The 20935-nt window shown below is 41.8% G+C and overlaps 1 protein-coding gene across 2 annotated transcripts in view; it reads right to left on the bottom strand.

The window, feature by feature from the left end:
- The window catches only part of C1qtnf3 (C1q and TNF related 3), a 21277-nt gene extending 8783 nt beyond the window's left edge, over positions 1 to 12494 (bottom strand). Inside the window, exons 1-4 of one of the 2 annotated variants that reach the window (XM_028767665.1) lie at positions 12131 to 12494; positions 6730 to 6841; positions 4064 to 4218; positions 215 to 344 (exon numbers count right to left, since the gene is read on the bottom strand). In XM_028767665.1, coding sequence (XP_028623498.1) covers positions 215 to 344; positions 4064 to 4218; positions 6730 to 6841; positions 12131 to 12433 — 700 coding nt within the window. In that variant the 5' untranslated portion in view covers positions 12434 to 12494. The remainder of the gene's footprint in view (positions 1 to 214; positions 345 to 4063; positions 4219 to 6729; positions 6842 to 12130) is intronic. The other variant, XM_028767666.1, reaches the window with a different exon arrangement.
- Between the last annotated feature and the right edge of the window lie 8441 nt (positions 12495 to 20935).

Here is a 20935-nt window from a genome sequence, read left to right as displayed (position 1 = left end):
TCTCATCCTCCCTCCTTCCCACCTCTCCTTGTTTTCCTTCCTCCTTCTCCTCCTTCTGCCCACCCCTCTCTTGTTTTCATCCATTTTCTCCTTTCCTTCCTGCCTTTCTTCTTCTAGTCCCTTCTCCCTCTCATTCCACCGCCTCATCTTCTTTCTCTCCCTCCTGCCTGCTTTCTCTTTCCAGTGGCTTCATCCGATGATTCTTGCATCTCACCTGATACGGGGGCCCCAAACCTCCCAGTCATGACGTCGAAGAAGTTTCCAATGTTGGTCTCCACGCTGCTGAAGATAATGCCGCTGTTCTGATTGCTGAAGTGAGTCGCTAGCGAAGCCATGAACGCAATCTGCCGATAGAACTGGCCGTCAGTCCGTGGGCAGTTTGTCATGAAGAAAAACATTCTTAGACACATACATTCATTTCAATATTACCTGTGATGGTAAGCTTAAATATAAATACCAAGCAGTAGGCAAATAAGCAAGTGAATTATAGTAATTTAAAATGTTTTATGCTGTGTGGTATTAGTAAGCATTACCAGTTCTAAACACAGTTCGAAACCTACTAGCCTTTAAAAGATACAGTTTTAAATATCAAAACTCTGTTATCAAGTAAAACTGGGAAATTTTGGATAAAATTCTCAGACTGCAGATATTGGAAGTACATTTTCATATTGAGCAATTAGAGAAACTGACTATTTAATTTTTAATTCAATTCGTATTTTTGTTAACCCTAGGAAAGCGTAAAAAGTAGGAAACACAAGACTACTATGACTTTGTTACGTGTGTCTTTGTAAGTGGGGTTGTTCTGTAGTCAAACTGAGAGACATATCTGTGAGAAGATGCATCAATGGTTCGTAAGATGGCTGAGCAGGTGACGGTGCTTGTTATTAGACATGATGACCTGAGTTTGGCTCTCAGTAAGCCCATTACAGATGAAGAGAACCAATTCCCCCAAAGTTGTCCTCTTTTCTGACCTCTATCCATATGCAATAGCAGGTGTATGCCCCCTCCAAATAAATAAATGTAATTTAATTTTTTTTTAAAGAACATCCACAGCATTACTACTGACAGGGCTCGTGGCATAGTAGTCCCCTGTAAAAAAATTTTCTTTCTTATTACAAGTATAGTTTTCACATAAGAATGTATTTTATATCCAGAAAATATACTTATTTCAATGTTATGGAGTTCTGTTCATTTATATAAGTGTTCATGAAATAATGCCATTTATGAAACAGTCATAAATAATGCTGCATGCTCATGTGTGTTTAAGAATATTGGCTGGACTTGGTATAACATGGCTGTAATCCTAGCAGCTTGAGAAGCTGAAGCAGCAATCCACGTCCGTGAGTTTGGGGCCAGCCCTGGCGAGTTCCAAGTTGCCCTCTGTGACTGTGGTCCTTGTGTCACAGGGGGCCTCCTTTATTAGAAAAATAATTCAGTTAAGTTACTTGACTATATACTATAGTGATTGTCTCTGGACTTCTTTTATTTTGCACACCTATGTTTTATTTATTATTTTTCTTTACAATGAAAGGGTATTGTATGAATCATCTTTAAGATGCAAAAGAGACATTTGCAGTTTTCCAAAATATAGAAAAAGTGGTTAGATAGAATCAGAAACCTATCTGCCTGTTGGAAAAGCAAATTTTCTGAGGATAATTTTGCATAAAATACATAGCAAATAAATTGGAGCAGAAAATTCAAGAGAAGCAGAGGAGCAATTACTGTGAGCAGCCCCACCTTGGCTCATGGCCAATCCCTTGTGTTTAGGAAATGTCGACAGCCTCAGCTCAATCTCTGAGAACAGCTATTCTAATACACCTGCTCCTAGCTCCAACCACGTGATCCAGGGGCTTGGGGAGTAGTCTGTCTATTTGAAGATATGATATTGAGTCTTGTCTTACATCTGAAACTCAAATTTCTGTGTCCCTTCAGTGGAGCATGAGTCATGGTCATTTCTCCTTTACTGCTGCTGCCATTGTCACTGCTACTGTTGTTCTAAAAATAGAACTTGAATAATTAAAAGAGCTTTAGAACAACTCTGTCTATCAAGAAATGGTATTACCTGATGACAGTATTGGAGGACATTTGAAAGTCAGTGGCAGTCCCTTGAAAATAAATAGGAGAGAGAAGAACAAACTAACAGCCAAAGGATGCCCAAGCCCCTTCTTCGCAAGCTTCCTTTTTGATTAATTTTTAAATTTGCAAATTTTAAAATTAAAATGTTATTCCTCTTCATTCTCCGGTGCCTTCCCTCCAATGCTTCCCTTCCTATGCTCCCCTTCCCTCCTTCTGTGATTCTTCTTAAATGATTATTGTTACATACATAGCTGTGCAAATGCATAAACATAACCTGCTGTCTCCTTTTACTGTTGTTTGAATGTATATCTATTCAGGACTCGACACTTAGTGTTGGATAACCAATTAGGGGCTCATCCCTGAAGAAAGCCGAATCTCCCTGTGTCTGTGGTTAGTTGACTGAAGCTCATTGTCTAGAACTGGAGCCTAAGAAATTCAGCCTCTCATGTTAGCATGTTGTCTGTCAGAGCTATCATTGTTCAGCAATGTGGATGAGGTTTTATAGGTGTATCTTTCCAGTTATTTCTAGGAGACACAATTGTACAGCACACTTCCTGGTCCTCAGCTCTAGCAATCTGTCTGCACCTCCTGTGATGTTCTCTGAGCCTTAGGTGGGGGCTTGTGTTGAAGATGAGTCAGCTAGGGCTGGGCAGCTCACAATCAGTCACTCTCTGCATTTTGACCAGTTGTCTTCACAAACGTCTCAAGTCTGTCTTCCGTAAAGCACGAGAAAGCAACATCTCAAATGACTGTATTGTCACGGTAAGGTAAAGAGGTTAATAGATGAAATATAATGATTTCTCGGTGTGTTCTCCATTAAATTACCTATTCTAGGAAAAGACCATCTATATGTTCTGTGTTGCTAGTTTTCATTTATATCTAGACCATCATAGAAAATACCTTAGCCAAGATGGCTTCCCACCCTACTTGTTAATTTGTACTGGCATATGAATCCCAGCATGCTGAAATTATTAAACAGTATTTGCTTAAAGTTCCCCCCAAATCTCACAATCAGGTCTAGTAACACAGAGGACATCTTCTTTACACGTGCATAAGAGGAACCCAGAAGAATGATGCAATGCATTCAAGAGTAAACATCTCTGTATTTGCCCAAACAGCACTCTCCTCTGATCTTTCAAAAAAGAACAGCTTTGGATGCCAAAATATCTCTTTTGTTACAGAATTTTCTCCCAAATACTTAATTTTAACCAATAATCTGGACAACAATAAAAAAACCTAGTTTACCATGTTGATACAGACGTCTTCTAGGAGAATCCATCTCTAAATATTAACAAACTTAAACTTAATCATTTTTCTGGGTGGCCTAACCTCAATATTTACAAATTTTAGATGTTGAAAGATAGGTTAAAAGAGAAATAAAAAATATATAAATCATAAATGGTTTATGTCCATATAATAGGTTTTTTTTAAAAAACCTCATGCTGAGAGAAACATAATCTGGCCTAGCAAATTGAATAACTCAAAAATAAAATGTTCCTCATGGTCAGAAGAGTCTGATGTGAAAAGTTTAATAAAAAATAGAACTGCAAAATCTGATTTAAGAGAAACAATGTCAATCTACAAAGATGAAATTTTACTATACAAAGTGGCAAATCAGCAAATAAAATCTAAGTAGATGCTTAGCCATTCCATATATACTTAACTGTTTCAGTGTTCAAATTGGTTTAAACCCTCTTATTTAACCCATTGTCTCATCTGGAAAATAGGATATGAGTTCATATTTATGGTTGCATCGTATTTGTTCCTACGAGAGAGTTGGATTTCACACTCAGTAAATACCCTGACCTAAGAATGTTCGCAAAGCTGTGTTTGACAGCACAGGCTTGGTGCAAGCATCCTGCCATGTAGATGAGCCAACTGAAACTGAGATTTCCTCAAGACGAGCGAAGGCTTGTTCACTAAATCCTTTTGGTCCCTGGTCCCTAATGTTCAGGCAAGGTTATCAGTCACCTGAAGGGTGGTTTACCTGCAGTTCTGGTGGCACTCCTGGGTAGCCCTTCTCTCCTTTGGGGCCATGCTGCCCCCGTTCCCCTCGAGGCCCCAGGTCGCCTTTGTCTCCTTTCTCACCTTTGGCCCCTTCATGGCCAGTGGCTCCATTGTTCCCATTGTTTCCATGGTTTCCTTTAAAAATTAGAAATCATATGAGCAAACTTGGTCACTCCTCTCAGAATGTGTTTTTTAGACAAACACAGCCCTTCCTTCAAATATATCCCGACTCAGTTGTAAAAGCATTTATAACAACCCTGACCATAGTACTCAAAGGGCATCAGACAGACTCTTTTACTAGGCTCTGAAAAGAACACTGAAAACCAAGACTGCAAAGCATGCTTTTCTGAACAGCAAGGAATGAAGGAGGGAAGGTGTGGAAGATTCACCATCACATCATCATCGAACACAGTGAAGGCTTTAAAAGCACATACCCACCAATGCTAGAATGTCTACATTTTAGCAATGGTATGTTCTTATCAAATTATAAAAATATTTTAAATAGTCAATGTTAGAATAAACCTCAGTGACATCTTTAGGTATAAGTTGATAAATAAACAGGGGTGGCATAGCACTGTTTCAGTGTGGGTCATTATGTTTTTACATATTACATCCATAGAGGAAAAACTAACTCTAGTTTTATCCTCAATCATTTATATGTTTCCTGAATGGATGAGACATGGGTGATTTTGTGTAATGTATTCTTTTCTGTCTCCTTCAAATTTTCTACCAAAGGTTTGAAGCAATTCTATAACTGGTAGAAAAATTCATAAAATATTATAGCCGTTTTAAAAATCAAGAGTCCGGTAGTAAATTGAAAGGTTCAGTTTGTCTCACGGAACAATCCCTTCTTGTATATGCTAACCTTCAGGCCCTCTTGCATTATACTTTGTATGTTATCTTTGACTTGTCACAGGCTTGCAATGCTTTCAGACCAATGAACTTTGATGTTAGTTAGTGTTCTGTCCCAAGGCACTTTCCAATGGGAAACATTTAACCAAAGCCAGCTTGCCCTGTAACCTCAGAGAAGGTCAACAAAGATTCTAGAAGGGTCTGAAGATGCTTTGCATCACGTCATTGACCCTGTGAATCATTGCCTTTGATAGACAAGACAAAAGTTTAAATAGAGGGCAGGGTTTTGTCTCTCTCTCTTTTTTTTTTTTCATTATAAATTTGGCCTCATATGAGAACTTATCTAAGAGTGTACAAAAGTTAGTGTTTTTGATAAATATTAACACCAACGAGGGAAAGTCAAACAACACAAGTAGACTTTGGCCAAATCTGAAAAGAGATCTTGTCAAAGGAACTCAGTGAAACACTGGATGGTTTTAGACTCCTCAGGGGTGGGGGCAGGTAGGAAAGTCTGCCCTTTGCCCATCCAGTTCATTATCGTAAGGCTCTAACAGAGTGCCCTTGAGCCTAAGTGGCTGGAACAATATAACACGGAAGTCTAGCCGTGGATCTAGAGTAGCAGCGGTTCTCAACCTGTGTGCCACGATCTGCGTAGGGTCAACAGACTTTTTCATAGGGGTCACCTAAGACCATCGGAAATAGTAGATATTTATATTATGATTTGTAACTAGCAAAATTACAATTACAAAGTAGCAATGAAGTAATTTTTAAGTTGGGGGGGGTCACCACAGCACTGGGAACTGTATCAAAGGGTCACAGCACTAGGAAGGTTGAGGAGCACTGCTCTAGAGGATCTGATGAGCTCAAGAGCATTCACTGTTCAGTTGTGTGCTGCTAGAGGTCAAAGGGTATCCACGAGACCAAATAAGGCATGAAAATCAGCTGAGAAACAATAGAGATTGGGGAAATTAAAAACAAAAACAGATAAAAAAAACCCAACCTAAACCTAAAATGACACAAAAAGTTAGCACTGGTCAGTGGATATCAGAAAGAAACCCAGCAAGCTTCCCTCTCTACCTGCCTCTATTTAATAAGGTTTAAGAAAGTTATAGAGTGTCATGTAGAATATATTATGGCAGAAATACTGGCCAGTGTGACTTAGATAAACATCTCCCCAAAGTCCACATATTAGAGGCTTGTTCCTGGTAAGACGCTGTTGGGAAGTGGTGTTAAACGCTAAGGGGTGTGGTCTGGTTGAAGGTTAGAGGTAACTAAGGCTAAGGGTGCAAGGTTTGACGGATGTGGAGGTGAACCTGTTCTCTTCTGCTCTCTCACTTCCTGGCTGTCAAGAGGGGAGTGGCTTCGATCCACAAGAGCTCCCCCATCCTGAGGTAGGACTTCACTATGGTCCCAAATGTAGGCTTAGCCAGCCAGAGGAGAAGCCTCTGGACACATGAGCAAAATAATCCTCTTCTGTGTGTTACTTAGCTCAGGGATTTGCAACAGTAACAGAAGGGGACTGGTACTTAGGGGACTGTTGTGTTTCAATTCCTGGTAAGTGGTTCTGTTGGCCAAGTGGTGAGGAGCCTCGCTTCCTTGAAGCCCTTCAGATTCTTGGAGTAGTGTAGAGAATACAGGCTGTAAAGTAGCATTTCACTTGAACTGGCCCAGAGAACCCAACTCCCCTACCAAGTTCTTTATCTTTGCATTTTCCATGCATACCCAGTTTGCTCTTGGCTCCTAGTTCTGATCCACTCTGCTACTGACATGGCAGTGTCCCTTGCTGGTCCTTACCTGGAATGCCAGGAGGACCTGGGGGTCCAGGGGGCCCTTGGTAACCACGAAATCCATAATCACCATGACAACACTTGCTGCAGTCTGGAGGCAGCCCTCCGGCTTGTGGAGACTAAAAAAAAAAAAAAATGATGGAAAAAGAAACTTCAGGTAAAGGTATTTTGAGAGCACTTAAGAACATTATAACTTCCTCTGGCCTTAAATAAGTTTCACTCCAGTCAACTCACAGTCACATTCAGAGAAGATTTGAATGCTCAAATGTCTATGGGAGTCATTAAGGCCAGTGGGTGATCAAAGGCACAGGAAACAGAAATTCCGCAGAAAATGTGCTGAGATGTAAATGTGGCTGTGCAGAGAGAGTGGCAGCCTTGGTCAGCTGCTGCCCATGTCAGCTTATGACAGCAAGAGCAGGATCTCATTCCGAAAAAGACATGGAAAGAAACCTCCTCTCTCTCAATACCAAGAAGTCTCAGGTACAGTTAGACTAAGGTAACTGTCAATACAAACAACCAGCAACTTGAACTGGAACCCCAAGACACCGCCTCCCTCATCCCGGCTTAAGTAGTCCTAGAAATTCTGTCTCTCCACTTTCTCAGACCTCCAAAGCACACATACTGCTGAGGAAATGAATTGTATATTCGCTCACTTACTTTTTTAATTGAGAAGTAGAAATATAGTTGTCATACACAGCAGCTGTTTTGAGATTTGCATGTGCATCCTTGTTAAACGGCTAGTCAAGATATGTATTACCTCATTTGCTTTCCTAGGGTGACGGCATTCAAAATCTACACTCTTGACAGTTTTCAAGAATACAATACACTGCTATTAACTGCATTTGTCCAATGGATTTTTGACATCTACACACTGAGCGATTTTAACCTCAATATAAGTATTTAACATTTCACATATCCCTCTCCTAAATTTAAAGTTACTACTTTACTGCAAGAACTAATATTTAGTGAGCACCAACAGGTACTAAGTATGCAAAAAGCTGTGACTTCCAGTAAAATGCTTATTTGTAGAAAGAAAACATTTTAAAGTGTGTGCTTGCTGTGAAGGGAAACCCAGGGAACTGAGCAGAGGGAAGAGTCAGAACTTGTAAAATATGGATTCTCATCTACACTGGCAACCTGCCTATTGATTGTGTCATGCAAAATACTTGTGGAAACTTTCCTAGACACCAGCTATAATTCAACCGTTTTGAAAATAGCACGTTGTTGCTAAGAGATTCGTTGCAAAAAGAAAAGGAGGGGAAAATGGAGTGGGCAGAGCAGAGGACAAAGGTAGCGAGTGATGGAGGGAAGATCTGAAAGTTTCTGTTCTCCCCCCACTAGACACCTTCTCTGGGGAAAGCTGGATCACTTTACCCCAGTGCACATCTATGCCTTACTTTTAGTGATTGGTCTTATGGGCAAGGTCCCTGTCCTTCCTATTCCCTGAAGTTTTCCATAAAACTATTGAGGGAATAACCCACCCTGGTCCACATGCTCTGCCTCCACAGCTCAGAAGGCAGCATTGAGGGATGAAGAGCTCAAAGCTGGAGATAACTCTTAGCTTTGCCTCTGGCAGGACCAACCACAGACAGATAGAAATGATTAATGGATAAGGAAAAAAATATCAACTAATACACATGGTCAGATGTGACAAAGCTTGGAACTCAAACACCACAGCCAACTCCAGCTTCCATGCATATCAGAGGGGTGATCACCTCCTGCTGTGCTTTGCTAACGTGAAATAAAGCTTCAAACCCCCAGGAAATCCAGAGTTTGGCCAATGATGGATTTTGAGGATAGATAAAGGAGGCAGGGTATAGAAATCCTTGTGTAAGAACATAATGAAAAACCTGAAAGGCTTATAACTATTAGAATAAATCACTGCACTGGGACCATTGTCCCTTCTCAGTTCTGTGTGGCCTTAGAAGAGTCACCACTCCCAGACATCAGTCTGAGTTGGCCTTGAATTTGTTTTCCAGCTCTAAGACGCAAGCAAAAAAATGCTATTTTGTTTAACTTCCAATAACAATTTCGAAAGGACTTTTAATTTTTATTATGTTTAAACATTTTTATTACATTTATTTCTTTATTATATGTGTGGGACATGTGATGTGGCCATCAGAGGACAAAATATGAGTCCTGAGTAAGAGACAATTGGGCTTGGTAGCCAGGACCTCTGCCTGCGGATCCAGCTCAGACAAGAGAGTCCTGTTGCTTGCATTTGTAAAAGTCTAGTATCCGAACACAAGGAGGTAGTACTCCTCAATACTTAAGCTAACAAGGATGAGTGGTGAGTGTACAAGGTAACTGGGGGTAACACTGGGATCACAGAGCTCTTACCAGGGCAAGAGAGTCCTGGTTCTCATGGAGGGGTGCCTCAAAGGAACCCTCTTATGGCATTTCAGTGTATGTTCTTTCCTCAGCCCTTGTCTTTCAAGGTCCAGTTCAGAGGGAAAATGGAATGGTGCAGTGAAGATGGAGGGAGGGAGGGAAGGAAGGAGGGAGGGAGGGAGGGAAGGAGGGAGGGAGGGAGAGAGGGAGAGAAGGAGGGACGCAAAGTGATGTTAGGAGGGAGAGATGTATATTTGTTTGTGTAGATGTGTGCTCATGAGTGTGCATGTCTTGGGGACCAGAGATCGGTGTTGAATATCCTTCTTCCGCCATTATTTTATAAGACGGGCACTGCACCTGAAGCTCACACATTAGCTAGGCTGGCTGGCCAGTGAAATTAGGGATCTGCCAGTCTACCCAGGCTTCCTCCCACCGCTGGCGCTGGGTTACAGGTGCACAGCCTCACCTGGCTTTTTAGGTGAGATCTGGAAAGCTCTACTCAGGTCCAATGCTGGCATAGCAGGCAGACTGAGCCATTACGATTTTTAATGGACTCAGAAGTTGGACAGGATGTGGTTTAGACATTTTATTCTCACTAAGGAAGAATTTGCATATGGGAAGTCATTATCCATGGTGTCTTAAATGTGCCATCTTTCTTCCCAAATCTGGTCATTATACAGTAGAAACTCGAAGTTGAACAGCGTAAGAAGGAAGAGATATCTGTAAGATAAGCTTCATCCACTCTGCAAGGAGACCCAGAGGCAGAACTGAGTTCTGCTGTTAATAACTAGAGAGAAAGAACACAGAATTCCTTTCCTGGGGAAATGAGATGGCAGGAAGGGAAAGGAAATGGGAAGAGGAGGAGAGAGGCTACAGTTGAGAAAACACCAGAAAAAGAAAAATGTAGATATGTAGATCTCTTCCAGCTCCAAACCATCACGGACTCTCTAGACAGCCCCTTTCCCGGTACACAAATTGTATTACCTCACTGCCCTGCTTTGTCAGACAGAACTTTCTGGAGCAAAGTTATGTCAGAACTCCTTCACTAGTTAAGACACTCAGATCGTCTGCAGTCTCTGTACAGCACAGGATCCAGCCACACCAGTTGCTCATGGACTTGCTCAGTCCTCAGTGTAGCACAGGTTTTTACCCACTGCTCTCCAAACCTCTGTAGGCGGCCATCTTTTTGTTTCCTCTTTTTACTTTATTATGCTTTAAAGACCCAGTGACCGACACGACACAATTCTTTCTCTTCCAGAGTGTTATTTGTACATTGACCTTGTTTACCACACAGAATTTAACTAAGCTTAGTTAATAAATTAACAGCAACAAAAACAAAAAGATTGGGTGACTATGAGGAAGGTACAGTTGCTCTCATAATGAAACCCATTGCTTTGCATGCTAATTTTAAAATGTAACAAAAAATTAAATACAAATAAGAAGAGATCGAAGAAGATGAATGAATGAATGAATGAATGAATGAGTGAATGAACAAATAAATGACAAAATTTTGTTTCTAACAGAGCACTTGAGGGTGGCTTGAGTGTATTTGTGCTCTTAGTCTCCATCCTACAACTTGGAAAAAGTAGAAGCTGGGAAATGCTTGGGGAATAATTGTTAGGGAAAAGGAGAATTAGCCTAAGGAAGAGGATGGGGGGAAGTAGGGAGAGAAGGAAGAAGTTCTCATGGTCCCAAATTCAGTCTGCGCGCTTTTCTATTTGTAGAGAAATGGTACTGGAAGCTTCCAGGATGCTACTGGCTCTGAATCTCCTGAGTCGCTCAAGTAGGTCTTTATCTTAAAATGCTTCAGGAATGCAGGGCTGGAAGACTAGAGTGTGGAGTAGAGCAGAACCATAACTGGGATTCCAGCAGACTGGTTGGTATTGGTTGCCAGGAAATAATGAAAGACAACGTGCAGCACGTTAACGGACAGCCAAGAAAGACATCATCCATCCAGCTGGAAAGCCCACCAGAGCAAGCATCAGCGACAGAAGACAGTCTCTGAAAGAGGCGTTCTGTGTACATCTCCCCTTGACAAAGCCCATGGAGAGACTTGGAAACTGCCCTGTGTAGTCCTGTTAGTTACATGTCTCAGGCTGTGTGGGATTCTAGTCCAACCACAGGACCAGATGATCGACTGAGACTTCTGAGTCTGTGGCTGGCAGGGTAGGGGTTTTGATTGCAACTGTGTAAACAGACGTTCTGAAAACCCTCGTGCAGTCTAAAGTAACCCTAATTCCCATTCCAGCTATCTTCAGTAGTTTTTCATACTTAGGCCCAAAGTACAAAGACTTTTCTTCCTGGTTTTGCTGCTTTTGATTACATAGAAGTTTAGTGATTCTCAACTTACTACACCAAAACCTTTACTCACTCCAATGCTACCTAAAAGAGTTAAAGAAATGTGCTGAGATGCTGAGCTTCTGCCTCAGCAAATAAATCAAGTTTCGTCATCCAGAAACACTGCATGATACAATACAGCGTGTGATTTAAATATGCTGTCTTTTTTGCTTCCTTTCCTTTTAATGCTTTAATTCTGTTTTTACCAAAAAAAAAAAAAATGTCAAACAAGAAGTCATAGCAACCTAGACCGATCCAAAACAAATAAACAAAACTGGAGAAAAAAATGTTACAGAAAATCCACAAATCCAAGTAAAGCAGGCTTAACAGTTTTTGGCAGAGGCAAAGGGCAGCTTCTGCCTGCTGGGGAGGATTAAAAAGAAACGAATTCTCCTGGAATCAGCAAATAATTATCTACAGCAATGCATCTATCCACATAGGTCAGCCCATTTTTTTCTGCATCAACAGAGCAATTTTAAAAAGAAAAAAAAAAGTCCCAACACAAAAGGAAGCTGACTCCTCTGGCTCTCTTTTGTGATGGGACAACGTTATGGCCACTCTGTCCCAGCACCTCATGCCAACGACTAGGAGTCCCTGTTGAATCCCAAGACAACCCAGAGACGCCCCCAAACAGCTCATCAAACTGCCCACAAGCATCAATCCTACGAACCTTAGTTAAAACAACAGTAACCACAGTCATTAAGTTTTCAAAGAAATCCTTAGAAGAGAATTCTGAGTACCTGGCCCCAGAATGGGTTGATCTGGGCTAGGTCCTCTACCTCAGGGTGCGGAAGCTCATCTGGTCTCAGGGATTTTAGGTCTGTAGAAGTGTTATTATCCACAGTCCCAGTTTTAGCTTGGCTCTGCTCTCTCACTTTCTCCCTCCTGGAGCCGCTACGGCCAGTCTGCTGGTGGCTCTGCACTATCCTGGCCACCGCCTTATTAGCTCTTCTGCTCACCTCCATGTATTCATCTTGACACAGGCAAAATGGGAGGAAAAGCAAAGCCAGCAGGTGCCACCAGACGAGCTGCCTCCTGAGCATGGCTCGTGCGCGCGCGTGCGACAAATCAGACAGTCTCCCGGGGAAGCTGATGGGGGCTGTAGGCACCGTGGTTCGCCTCAGGCGAATGCCAGGTTCGGAGATGAGAGCTGCAGCCGGCTGTGTGGTTTTATACTTTTGGTGTGTAATAAATAAGGCTGCAGTCATGCCAGAGTGACAGCAGCTCTCCTCCCAGACAGAACAGCCCCCATTCATCACATTCCTGCACCGCAGGCAAGACAGTCTGTGTGCACAGCGTCCAGTTGGTGGGGTTCGTAAATGTCACACCTTGGCATGTTTTTATGTATAAGACTGAAGAAAATGTACACAACCAGTTGGAAACAGAGTGTGTGTATCCAGTGGTTTGCCTTCATGATTAGACATGGAAAGGCTGTGCATTTGTGGTCTAAAATGACGCTTGGTTTTTCCAGCCCTAGTGCTTGCCAGGGAATTCAGCTCAAACTGTATCAGTTCCTGCAATCACAGCAGGATGTCATTCAAGTCAATGGAGAGAGGTCTTGCTTTGCATGGTACTCATCACAATTTTGCACCTTTGGGCCACTGCAAGGAACTCATTCTCCATTCCAGACACCAGCAGCAGCCTCCAGATGGTTGACCAGGAAAGACTGACCCGAATTCAAGGATAAAAGCTGAGTTTGACCAAGATACTCCCCCACGGTAAGCTCCATTTTCTTCTTTGCATCTGTAAGAGCCAATTAGAAACCAGCTGTTTCTTGCATCGAAGTTCTTGCTAGATGGAAATATAACCTACTTCCTTGTTGAGAGACATTTTTCTCTGGCTGCTCGCTACCTGTGGAATATTGCTGCACAAAGCCAAAGAAACATGGGAAGCACCAAACCAGATACACTATTCAAAATAGCTCAAGATGAGAGAATTGTATTAACTGTTACAGTTACTACGCTTTTACTGATTAAATCAAGGGACAAAAGGATACTCCTAACCTCTTTGTGATTATAGATTTTGAGAATTGATAGCATCGCTCTTTATAAAATGCTCTTATTTGCAGATCGTTCTATCACGACTTGCCTTGCCCCCTTGAAGCTTCCTGTGATACTGAGTTCTTAACGAGGATGAATGGGCTAGTGTCTGATTCTGGGAGCTTCAGAGAAGCTCTAGAAGACAGTCAAGGTGTATAGAGAAACCATGGTTTCGTGCTGAGCAGCCAGAGAGAGTGAGGGAGGAACTACATTGCTGCCCTGTTCCAACAAATAGAGCTTGAGAGTCGTATGCTGTCCCTGAACTGACCAAAGTGGCAAATACTACCTTGGGCACTCCTGAGACTCATCACCTAACCAACTGCCTCCAGAACCCACATGAATCCAAAGAAAGTGTTGGGGGCCAGTGATAGTCTTCCAATGACATAAAGCACCCTAGGTCACAATAGGGGGGTCGGGGTCATAATTACTCAAAGTAGGTCATTCTCACCTTCTGGGCAGACATGACCCAGTTCACCAGTGTGCCAACTGTGCCTCAGCTGTCTTCCACAGAGGCTTCTTTGAGCCCCCACAAGCTTTGGTTCAAATGTAGGCAGCACATCAGGCAGTGGTCTCGCTTGAACTATCCCAGAGATCCCCTTCACAGACCAGGATGCAGTTCTGGAGTACAACAGCCTGTCTGAGGACACATCGGTAGTGAAGACTCAACTGTGTGTCAGAATAGCCCAGGACAGCCTCTCACTGGGAGGCTCCAACCTCAAGGAGGCTTGGGGGAAAGAATGTGACAAAGCAAGAAAGAGTTGTGACAACTGGGTCACCTGATCCCCTGGTGTTCCAAAACCTGCACCTAGCCTTATCTATCAGGCTTGAGCTGTTTCTTCCTTACCTGTATATGGTCCTCTCTGGACTTCCAGCCCCATCAAATTTCTAATACTGTTTCATCCCTACCATCCATTCTGGCACGTCCCAAACCTGGATTCCCATTAAAATAAACCAAGAGGCTCCTAGAAATGCCAATGCCTCCGTCCCACCTCACAACAATCAGTCATAGTGTCAAGGACACTGGGGCCCCAGGAGCTTCCAGAAGTCTCCACCACGATAAGTAGCAGCCAGAGTCATCAATCTATACTCTCCACAACCTGAGAGGAATAAAAATCATAGCATGATTTGTTGATAGCACGTGCCAGCCAAACACTAGTTTAGCTCACTGACTTCTCTCAGCAAACCTATCTTCTCTATTTTACGAAAAATCAGAAGGGTCACACAGTGGGAAAACGATCATCGGGAACAGACCCTGTCAGTCTTCTAGTCTGTACTCTCTGCCTTCCTACAAAGCATCACAGAGAGGTAAACAAACTACCAATTCCCCAGCTGCTAGGAAGCTGTTCATAACAAGCAAGCATCCCAGGGTGTCATGGGTTGATCGTGTGCATCCCAAAGACAAAGGTAGTGCAAAACCCCCTACACTTGTGAATGTGAATCTACTTTGAAATGATGTTTTCATAGATGACATCAATAAAATCCTTGGAGAAGATGGAGATTAGGATCAGGGTGATGCTCTTACAAGCCGAGAGATACCAGAGATTGCCAGCAAGCTGCCCAGAGTTGAACAGAGGCACAAGACGATCATCCATCCCCTCAGGTCCCTTGGCAGGAACAGCTTCTCTGACATCTTAATCTCTGACTTCCCATTTTCAGAATGTGACAAGAAGATTCTCTCTTTGTGGCACTTTACTGTGGCAGTCTTCAAGTAAATAAAGATGTGGTGTATGTTAAGTTGAAGAAAAAAACAACAACAAAAACAAAAAAACAAAAAACCGGGAGCAACAGTTAGTTCTCTATTGTGTAGCACAGCAGACCAGCTACGGTCAGCAACATTTAATAGTCTATTTCAGAATAGCTAATAGAAAATATTTTAATGTTTCTAACATAAAGAAATAATAATTTTTTAAGATGATAGATATGTCTATTGTCCAGATATTTATTTGTTGTATACATATATTACATTTTACTCTACCTCCTAAATATATACAATTACTATGAGACAATTGAAAATTAATTTTAAAAGCCAGTAGACTCTCAGAAGATGCTGTACTCAGATCCAGACCCTTCATGACTGGCTTTGCCGGGCACTGTGATATACGTCCTTAATCCCAGCATTCAGGAGCCAGAGGCAGGCATATCTCTGTGAGTCTGAGGCTAACAGGGTTTACAAAGTGAGTTCCAGGCCAGTCAGAACTATGTGGAAAGACCTTGTTTCACAAAGGAAAAGAAAAATAAAAAAGGAAGTAAGGAAAGAAGGAAGGAAGGAAGGAAAGAGACATGGATGCATGTCTGCATCCCTAACCCAGAAGCTATTTCCAGTTGGTATCTGCTTAAAAGGAAAGTTGTTGTTTTCTTGAGGGAGTCTCAGTGGAGAAACAAACTACTCCTAAGGGTAGGCTACACGCCCAGCAGTAGATGGCCAATAGAAAATGAACACAGCGGCATCTTTGGGGCTTCCTTATCTCATAAAGTCAAGTCAGGGCTTTTTTGAAATTAATTTTTATTTTGTTTTATTTCTATTTCTTTTTATCTTACAGGTCTTTTCTGTGTATATTATGACCCCCAGTTTATCCCTTTTATGGGATTCCTGAATGCGCAAACAAGAAGGTCTCTGCATGTGTAGCTGTTTTCTTTAGCTCTTTAAATTCTCTTTGTTTTGTCCTATCTCTGTGTGTTTGGTTTTGTTTTATCTCATTATATTTTATTATTATCACTAAGAATCATGTTTGTTTTCTAATGAGAGACAGAATGAGGTAGATCTGGAGGGGAGGACAGAACTGGAAGGAGTGAAAGGAGGGAAAACCACAATAGGATATATTACATGAGAAAATATATTTTCAATGAAAGGAAGACAACAAGCCCCTGCAGACTACCATCTTATACTTGAGGAGACAGTGGTTTGATGGTTTAGCCAATTGCACAAGTTTAAGGATGATGGATGGCAAACCTGCTTCAAAGAGTACCTGGTATTTCAATTCAGCTCTTTTTTCCTTTACTATCATATTTCCCATTAAGTTGGCTTAAGCCTGAACTTATTATTAAATATTACTTATGGTTATCATTTCATACATCTTCCAGGATGTCTCTTGTACATTCAAAAATAGTATTCAAAAATACAGACTTAGCTATGATTCTTGTCTATGGTTTAAGTATCAACAACATCTGGAATCTTCTACCTCCTTGTAAAAGATGGAGTCCCAGTTATGTAAGCTGGCTTGGGCTCTGAGAGGTCTCAGAGGACGTATGCAGGTACTAGGCTCCTAAAATATCCAGGACTGCCCCCCTGCATCCTGCTTGTCTTTCCTCCAGGATTCCAGGCAGGATGTTAGTACAGCTTGTAGTACAAGCAGCAAAGATAGAGGTGTATAGGAGTGTATGTGTAAAAACCCAGTCCCATAGCGCAGCTTTGCATATTGGAGGCAAATATTTGTTTAGCCTTACAAAGGAGGCTGTTGTGAGATGTGTAGGTGCCCTGTGGCCTCCCCTGCTGTGCTCCAGCATGGTCTGGGTCCAAAGAGATCAGTTATGGTCTGTCAGTAGACAGTCAAGGGTTGTACTGGATTCAACGTCTCTTTATATCAGGGCCAACTTAAAGAGTAGCTAATGAAGGAGACTATTTGGCGGATTTTCAGAAACACTTGATGAGTAGACCACATTTCCCTGGTCCTTTTGAATAAAAAATACTTCTTGTACACAGTTGAGTGAATTCAGAGATTCTACAATCAAGGCTTTATCCGTTTGGCTGAAAATATAGATGTACTAAACTACAAACAAAATTAAAATCATCCCGCAGAAGAGGTCATTTAACGGGATTGGTCATTTATACCTAAGCCTTCTCCAGATCTTTTCCTGAGAAGTTTTATTTACAGAAAATTTTAAAGAAAGAATCAGGATCAGGAAGCTGGCATTGTCTCTAGATAGGAGATATTGCCATTTGCAGAAAAGGCAATCCGTGCTTGCCAGAAGACTCTGACAAGCGTGGTCTCTGTTTGCTAATACGAGACAAAAGCAGGAGAAGAGCGTGGAACATGCTGCTCATCAAGCCAAAGGTGCCATCACCTTGGTTGAATTACATGGTTCAGGGAGTGACCCTGATCTGTTCAGCATCAGAATCTGAGTACTGAACTGTTTCTATGACCAAAACAGGGCAATGAGAAACGGATGTGGAAAGGCCAGCACTTAAGTAAAATCTTTTACAGTGAAAAACACAACTTCCTATTGATTACGTACGTTATACTATTAAATGAACAACACCTTTTCTGTAGTCGATAGACAAGAAGCCAAATCTGATTAGAGAAGTTTGTGATAGGGGTGCGTGTGTGTGTGTGTGTGTGTGTGTGTGTGTACATTTAAAGGAAATTATTGAATATCATCAAGCTTTTGTGTTAGTCAAGGACTAAACAGGGAAAAACAGCCATGCTCCTATTCCAATAGAAAGACTTTAATAGGAAGAACATGTTCAGCAAACAATGCTTTATGTTGTCTGAATTTAGATGAGGGGCTCTGCAGAAAGGTTTGTAGGGGAGGACAACTATCCAACTACAGATGCCACCTCTGCTGGGACCCAGTGACACGCATTTTGGAAATATGAACAGGTGCTGGCTCAGAGCCTGCAGCTGCCAAGATGAAGGCGTTTGCTCTAATGACCCAAACAGCAAACAAAAGAAACAACAAGTGAACCTATTTACTCTCGAGCATCTTCTGGCACTCCATTACTTGAAGAAGAATATCTGAATCTTGTGAAATCCCAGTCCCTGCATCCTAAGTTATCATTTTGAGGACTGGGTCAGAGCCAGGCGACTACTGCCCAGTTTCAGTGACCTGATGCTCCAGCCTCTTCCATGGGAATGTTCCTGCCATGAGGAACCCAGGCTCTGGCTCTTAGGAAAGTATCAGAGACACATCTGTCAGGCTTGTTTGTCCTACTTTCTTTCATAAATGCTATTTAGGTTATTTCTATTTTCCTAATAATTTGTTTCTTCACACAGAGGACAATGCAATTATTTATATAAAAGCTTTATTTCCCCTCGAGCTTTGTCTAACACCTCCCTCAGAAATCAGTACCAGGTCTACAGTTCCCCTTCTTTTAGCTTCTAAATTCAGACAGCACTAGCATCTCCCTGTTCTTCATCCTTAAGGGATTGGTGTTTCTTTTAGTCACTATGTTTCTTGAATGTGTTCCTTATAGTAAATTATCTGTTAAAATGTCAAATGTGACTTTGTACTTCTGTTTAGTCCCTAATGGATACAAATGCCTGAGGACATCAGCCATATCAATAAATATAAATATAAATAAATATAAAATGATTGAACTTGAGGTGCTCAAAAGCTATCTTGTGGGTCTCAGTAAAGTGACCTATAACTTCATATTGGACACTCCAGTATTTATTTTTCTTATTGTATTGACATAACTGTAGTGTACCACACTAAAACAACTTGAGGGAGGACAGGTTTATTTTGGCCTATAGTTTGAAGGTACAGCCCATTGTAGAGAGAATCTCTTATAAGCAATACCTGTCAATAAAAAGACCTATGGCCAATGAGCTGTAGCAGGAAATGGGAGGCGGGACACTGGGAGGAAAAGAGAGAATTCTGGGAAATAATAAAAGGTGTGAGATTCACCAGGGAACACAGAGGAGGTCAGAAGCATGGGAGTTGAGCAGAGTTAACAGGCTACATAGATGAACTTAGGATAGAACGAAAGAGGAGATTTTCCTGGGAATGCTGAGGAGACAGATGTAATCCAGCCATGTAGCTGAGTGCGGGTTTGGATAAAGAGAGATTTGGGCTAGAAGGCTGAGGAGACCGATGTAGAGCAGCAGGTAGCTGAACTCAGGATACGATAAAGAGGAGATTCGCCCGGACTTGAACGCATGAAGCTGGGGAGAGGTAACTAGCCATGTGAAAGACATAGAATAGTTTGAATGGATTAAATAAGTTACGAGCTAGTAAAGGAGTGAGCCAAAGCTTGTGGCCTAGACATTTATTAACAAATCATTAGTCTCAGAGAGCAGGGGCAGGGAGGAAAAATGGATTTATTTTTATAATACATCTTTGTAGGGAAAGACTAGGAGCTACAAGAAGAAGAGAGAGATGAGTGCTGGTGCTTAGCTTGCTTTGTCCTTTGCTTTTTATTATTTTATAGTATACATGCACACACGCATGTACAAATAGACACAGAGGCCAGAGGCATTGGAGCCCCGTAGAGCTAAAGTTTTAAGTAATTGTGATCTGCCTAACACGGATGCTGGGAAGCAAATCTGGATCCTCTGCAAGAGCGTTGTGTGCTCTAAATCACTGGGCTGTCTCTCCAGCTCACTTTCTCTTTTTTATTCTAAGATGCCAGTCCATGAGCTGATGCTATCCGTCCATGTTTAGTGTGAGTCATCCCACTTCAGTTAACACAGTCTAGGAACCCCCTCACTAATACGCCCAGAGGTTTATCTCCTAGGCGATTCTACATCATGTCAAGTTGACTATTAACTACCACAGACACTAACATAACCTATCCAGGACTGGCCTATTTAATGCCACTTCACTCACTGAAAAACGGAGGCTCACTTCAATATGTAGAAGCAATTCAATATGTAAATTAGTGCAATTCAGGCTTCAGTGAAGTCAGAGGTAGAAAAAGACTTAGGATCCTTATTTCCCAGAAGGACTAGCACCCTAAGTCACTGAAAAGCAAACTATATTCACAGTGAAGGGGAGACAAGATCTTCCTATTCTACAGCAAGATCCAGAAAGGTCATGACAAGCTAGTAGGCTAGAAAGTATAAATCACTATTGCAGTTTTGAGTTCATAGACAGCCTTCAGGCTGAACTTCTTGCACATTGGGGACCTCTGCCTTTCTCATAAGGCCTTAACCTGATAAGATGAAGCTGTTTTGGTTTCATTTCTGTTGCTGCAATCAAACATACTGATGGGGCAACTTGGATGAGGAATCGGTTTATCTGGCTTAGAGTTTTCAGGTTACTAATGCATGGGGGTCAAGGCAGAACTGAAAGCACCAAGTCCACAGTCAAGAGTAGAGAGAAAGGACTATACCCATGCTACAAGCAAGCTGCTACTCAGCTGGTCCTCATCAATCTCTCACAGGGAATGATGCCACCCACAGTGGGCTGGGTCCTTCTATATCAGTCAACAAGCAAAACAGTCTCCCACAGACCTGCCCATAGGCCAGTCTGATCCAGGCCGAGTCTTCATTCAGGCCTTCTTCCCAGGTCATGGAAACTGGAAGTTTAAAACTAATCATCTCATAGACTTATTAGATTACGAAGGTGTCTTAGTTTCCTTTCTATCACTGTAGAAAAATAGTGACCATGGCAACGTATAAAAGAAAGTTTAATTGGGTTTATGATTTCAAAACGTTAGCATTTATGATGGCTGAGCAAAGACATTATGGTAGGTGGTCAGAGCAGCAGCTGAATATTCACATCTTGATCTACAGGCAGGAGACACAGACCGCACTGGGAATAACATAAATGTTTTGAAACCTCAAA

This window comes from Grammomys surdaster, unplaced genomic scaffold (assembly GCF_004785775.1).
Source record: "Grammomys surdaster isolate TR1022 unplaced genomic scaffold, NIH_TR_1.0 174, whole genome shotgun sequence".
NCBI lineage: Eukaryota > Metazoa > Chordata > Mammalia > Rodentia > Muridae > Grammomys > Grammomys surdaster.
This window is presented reverse-complemented; position numbering and strand designations above follow the sequence as displayed.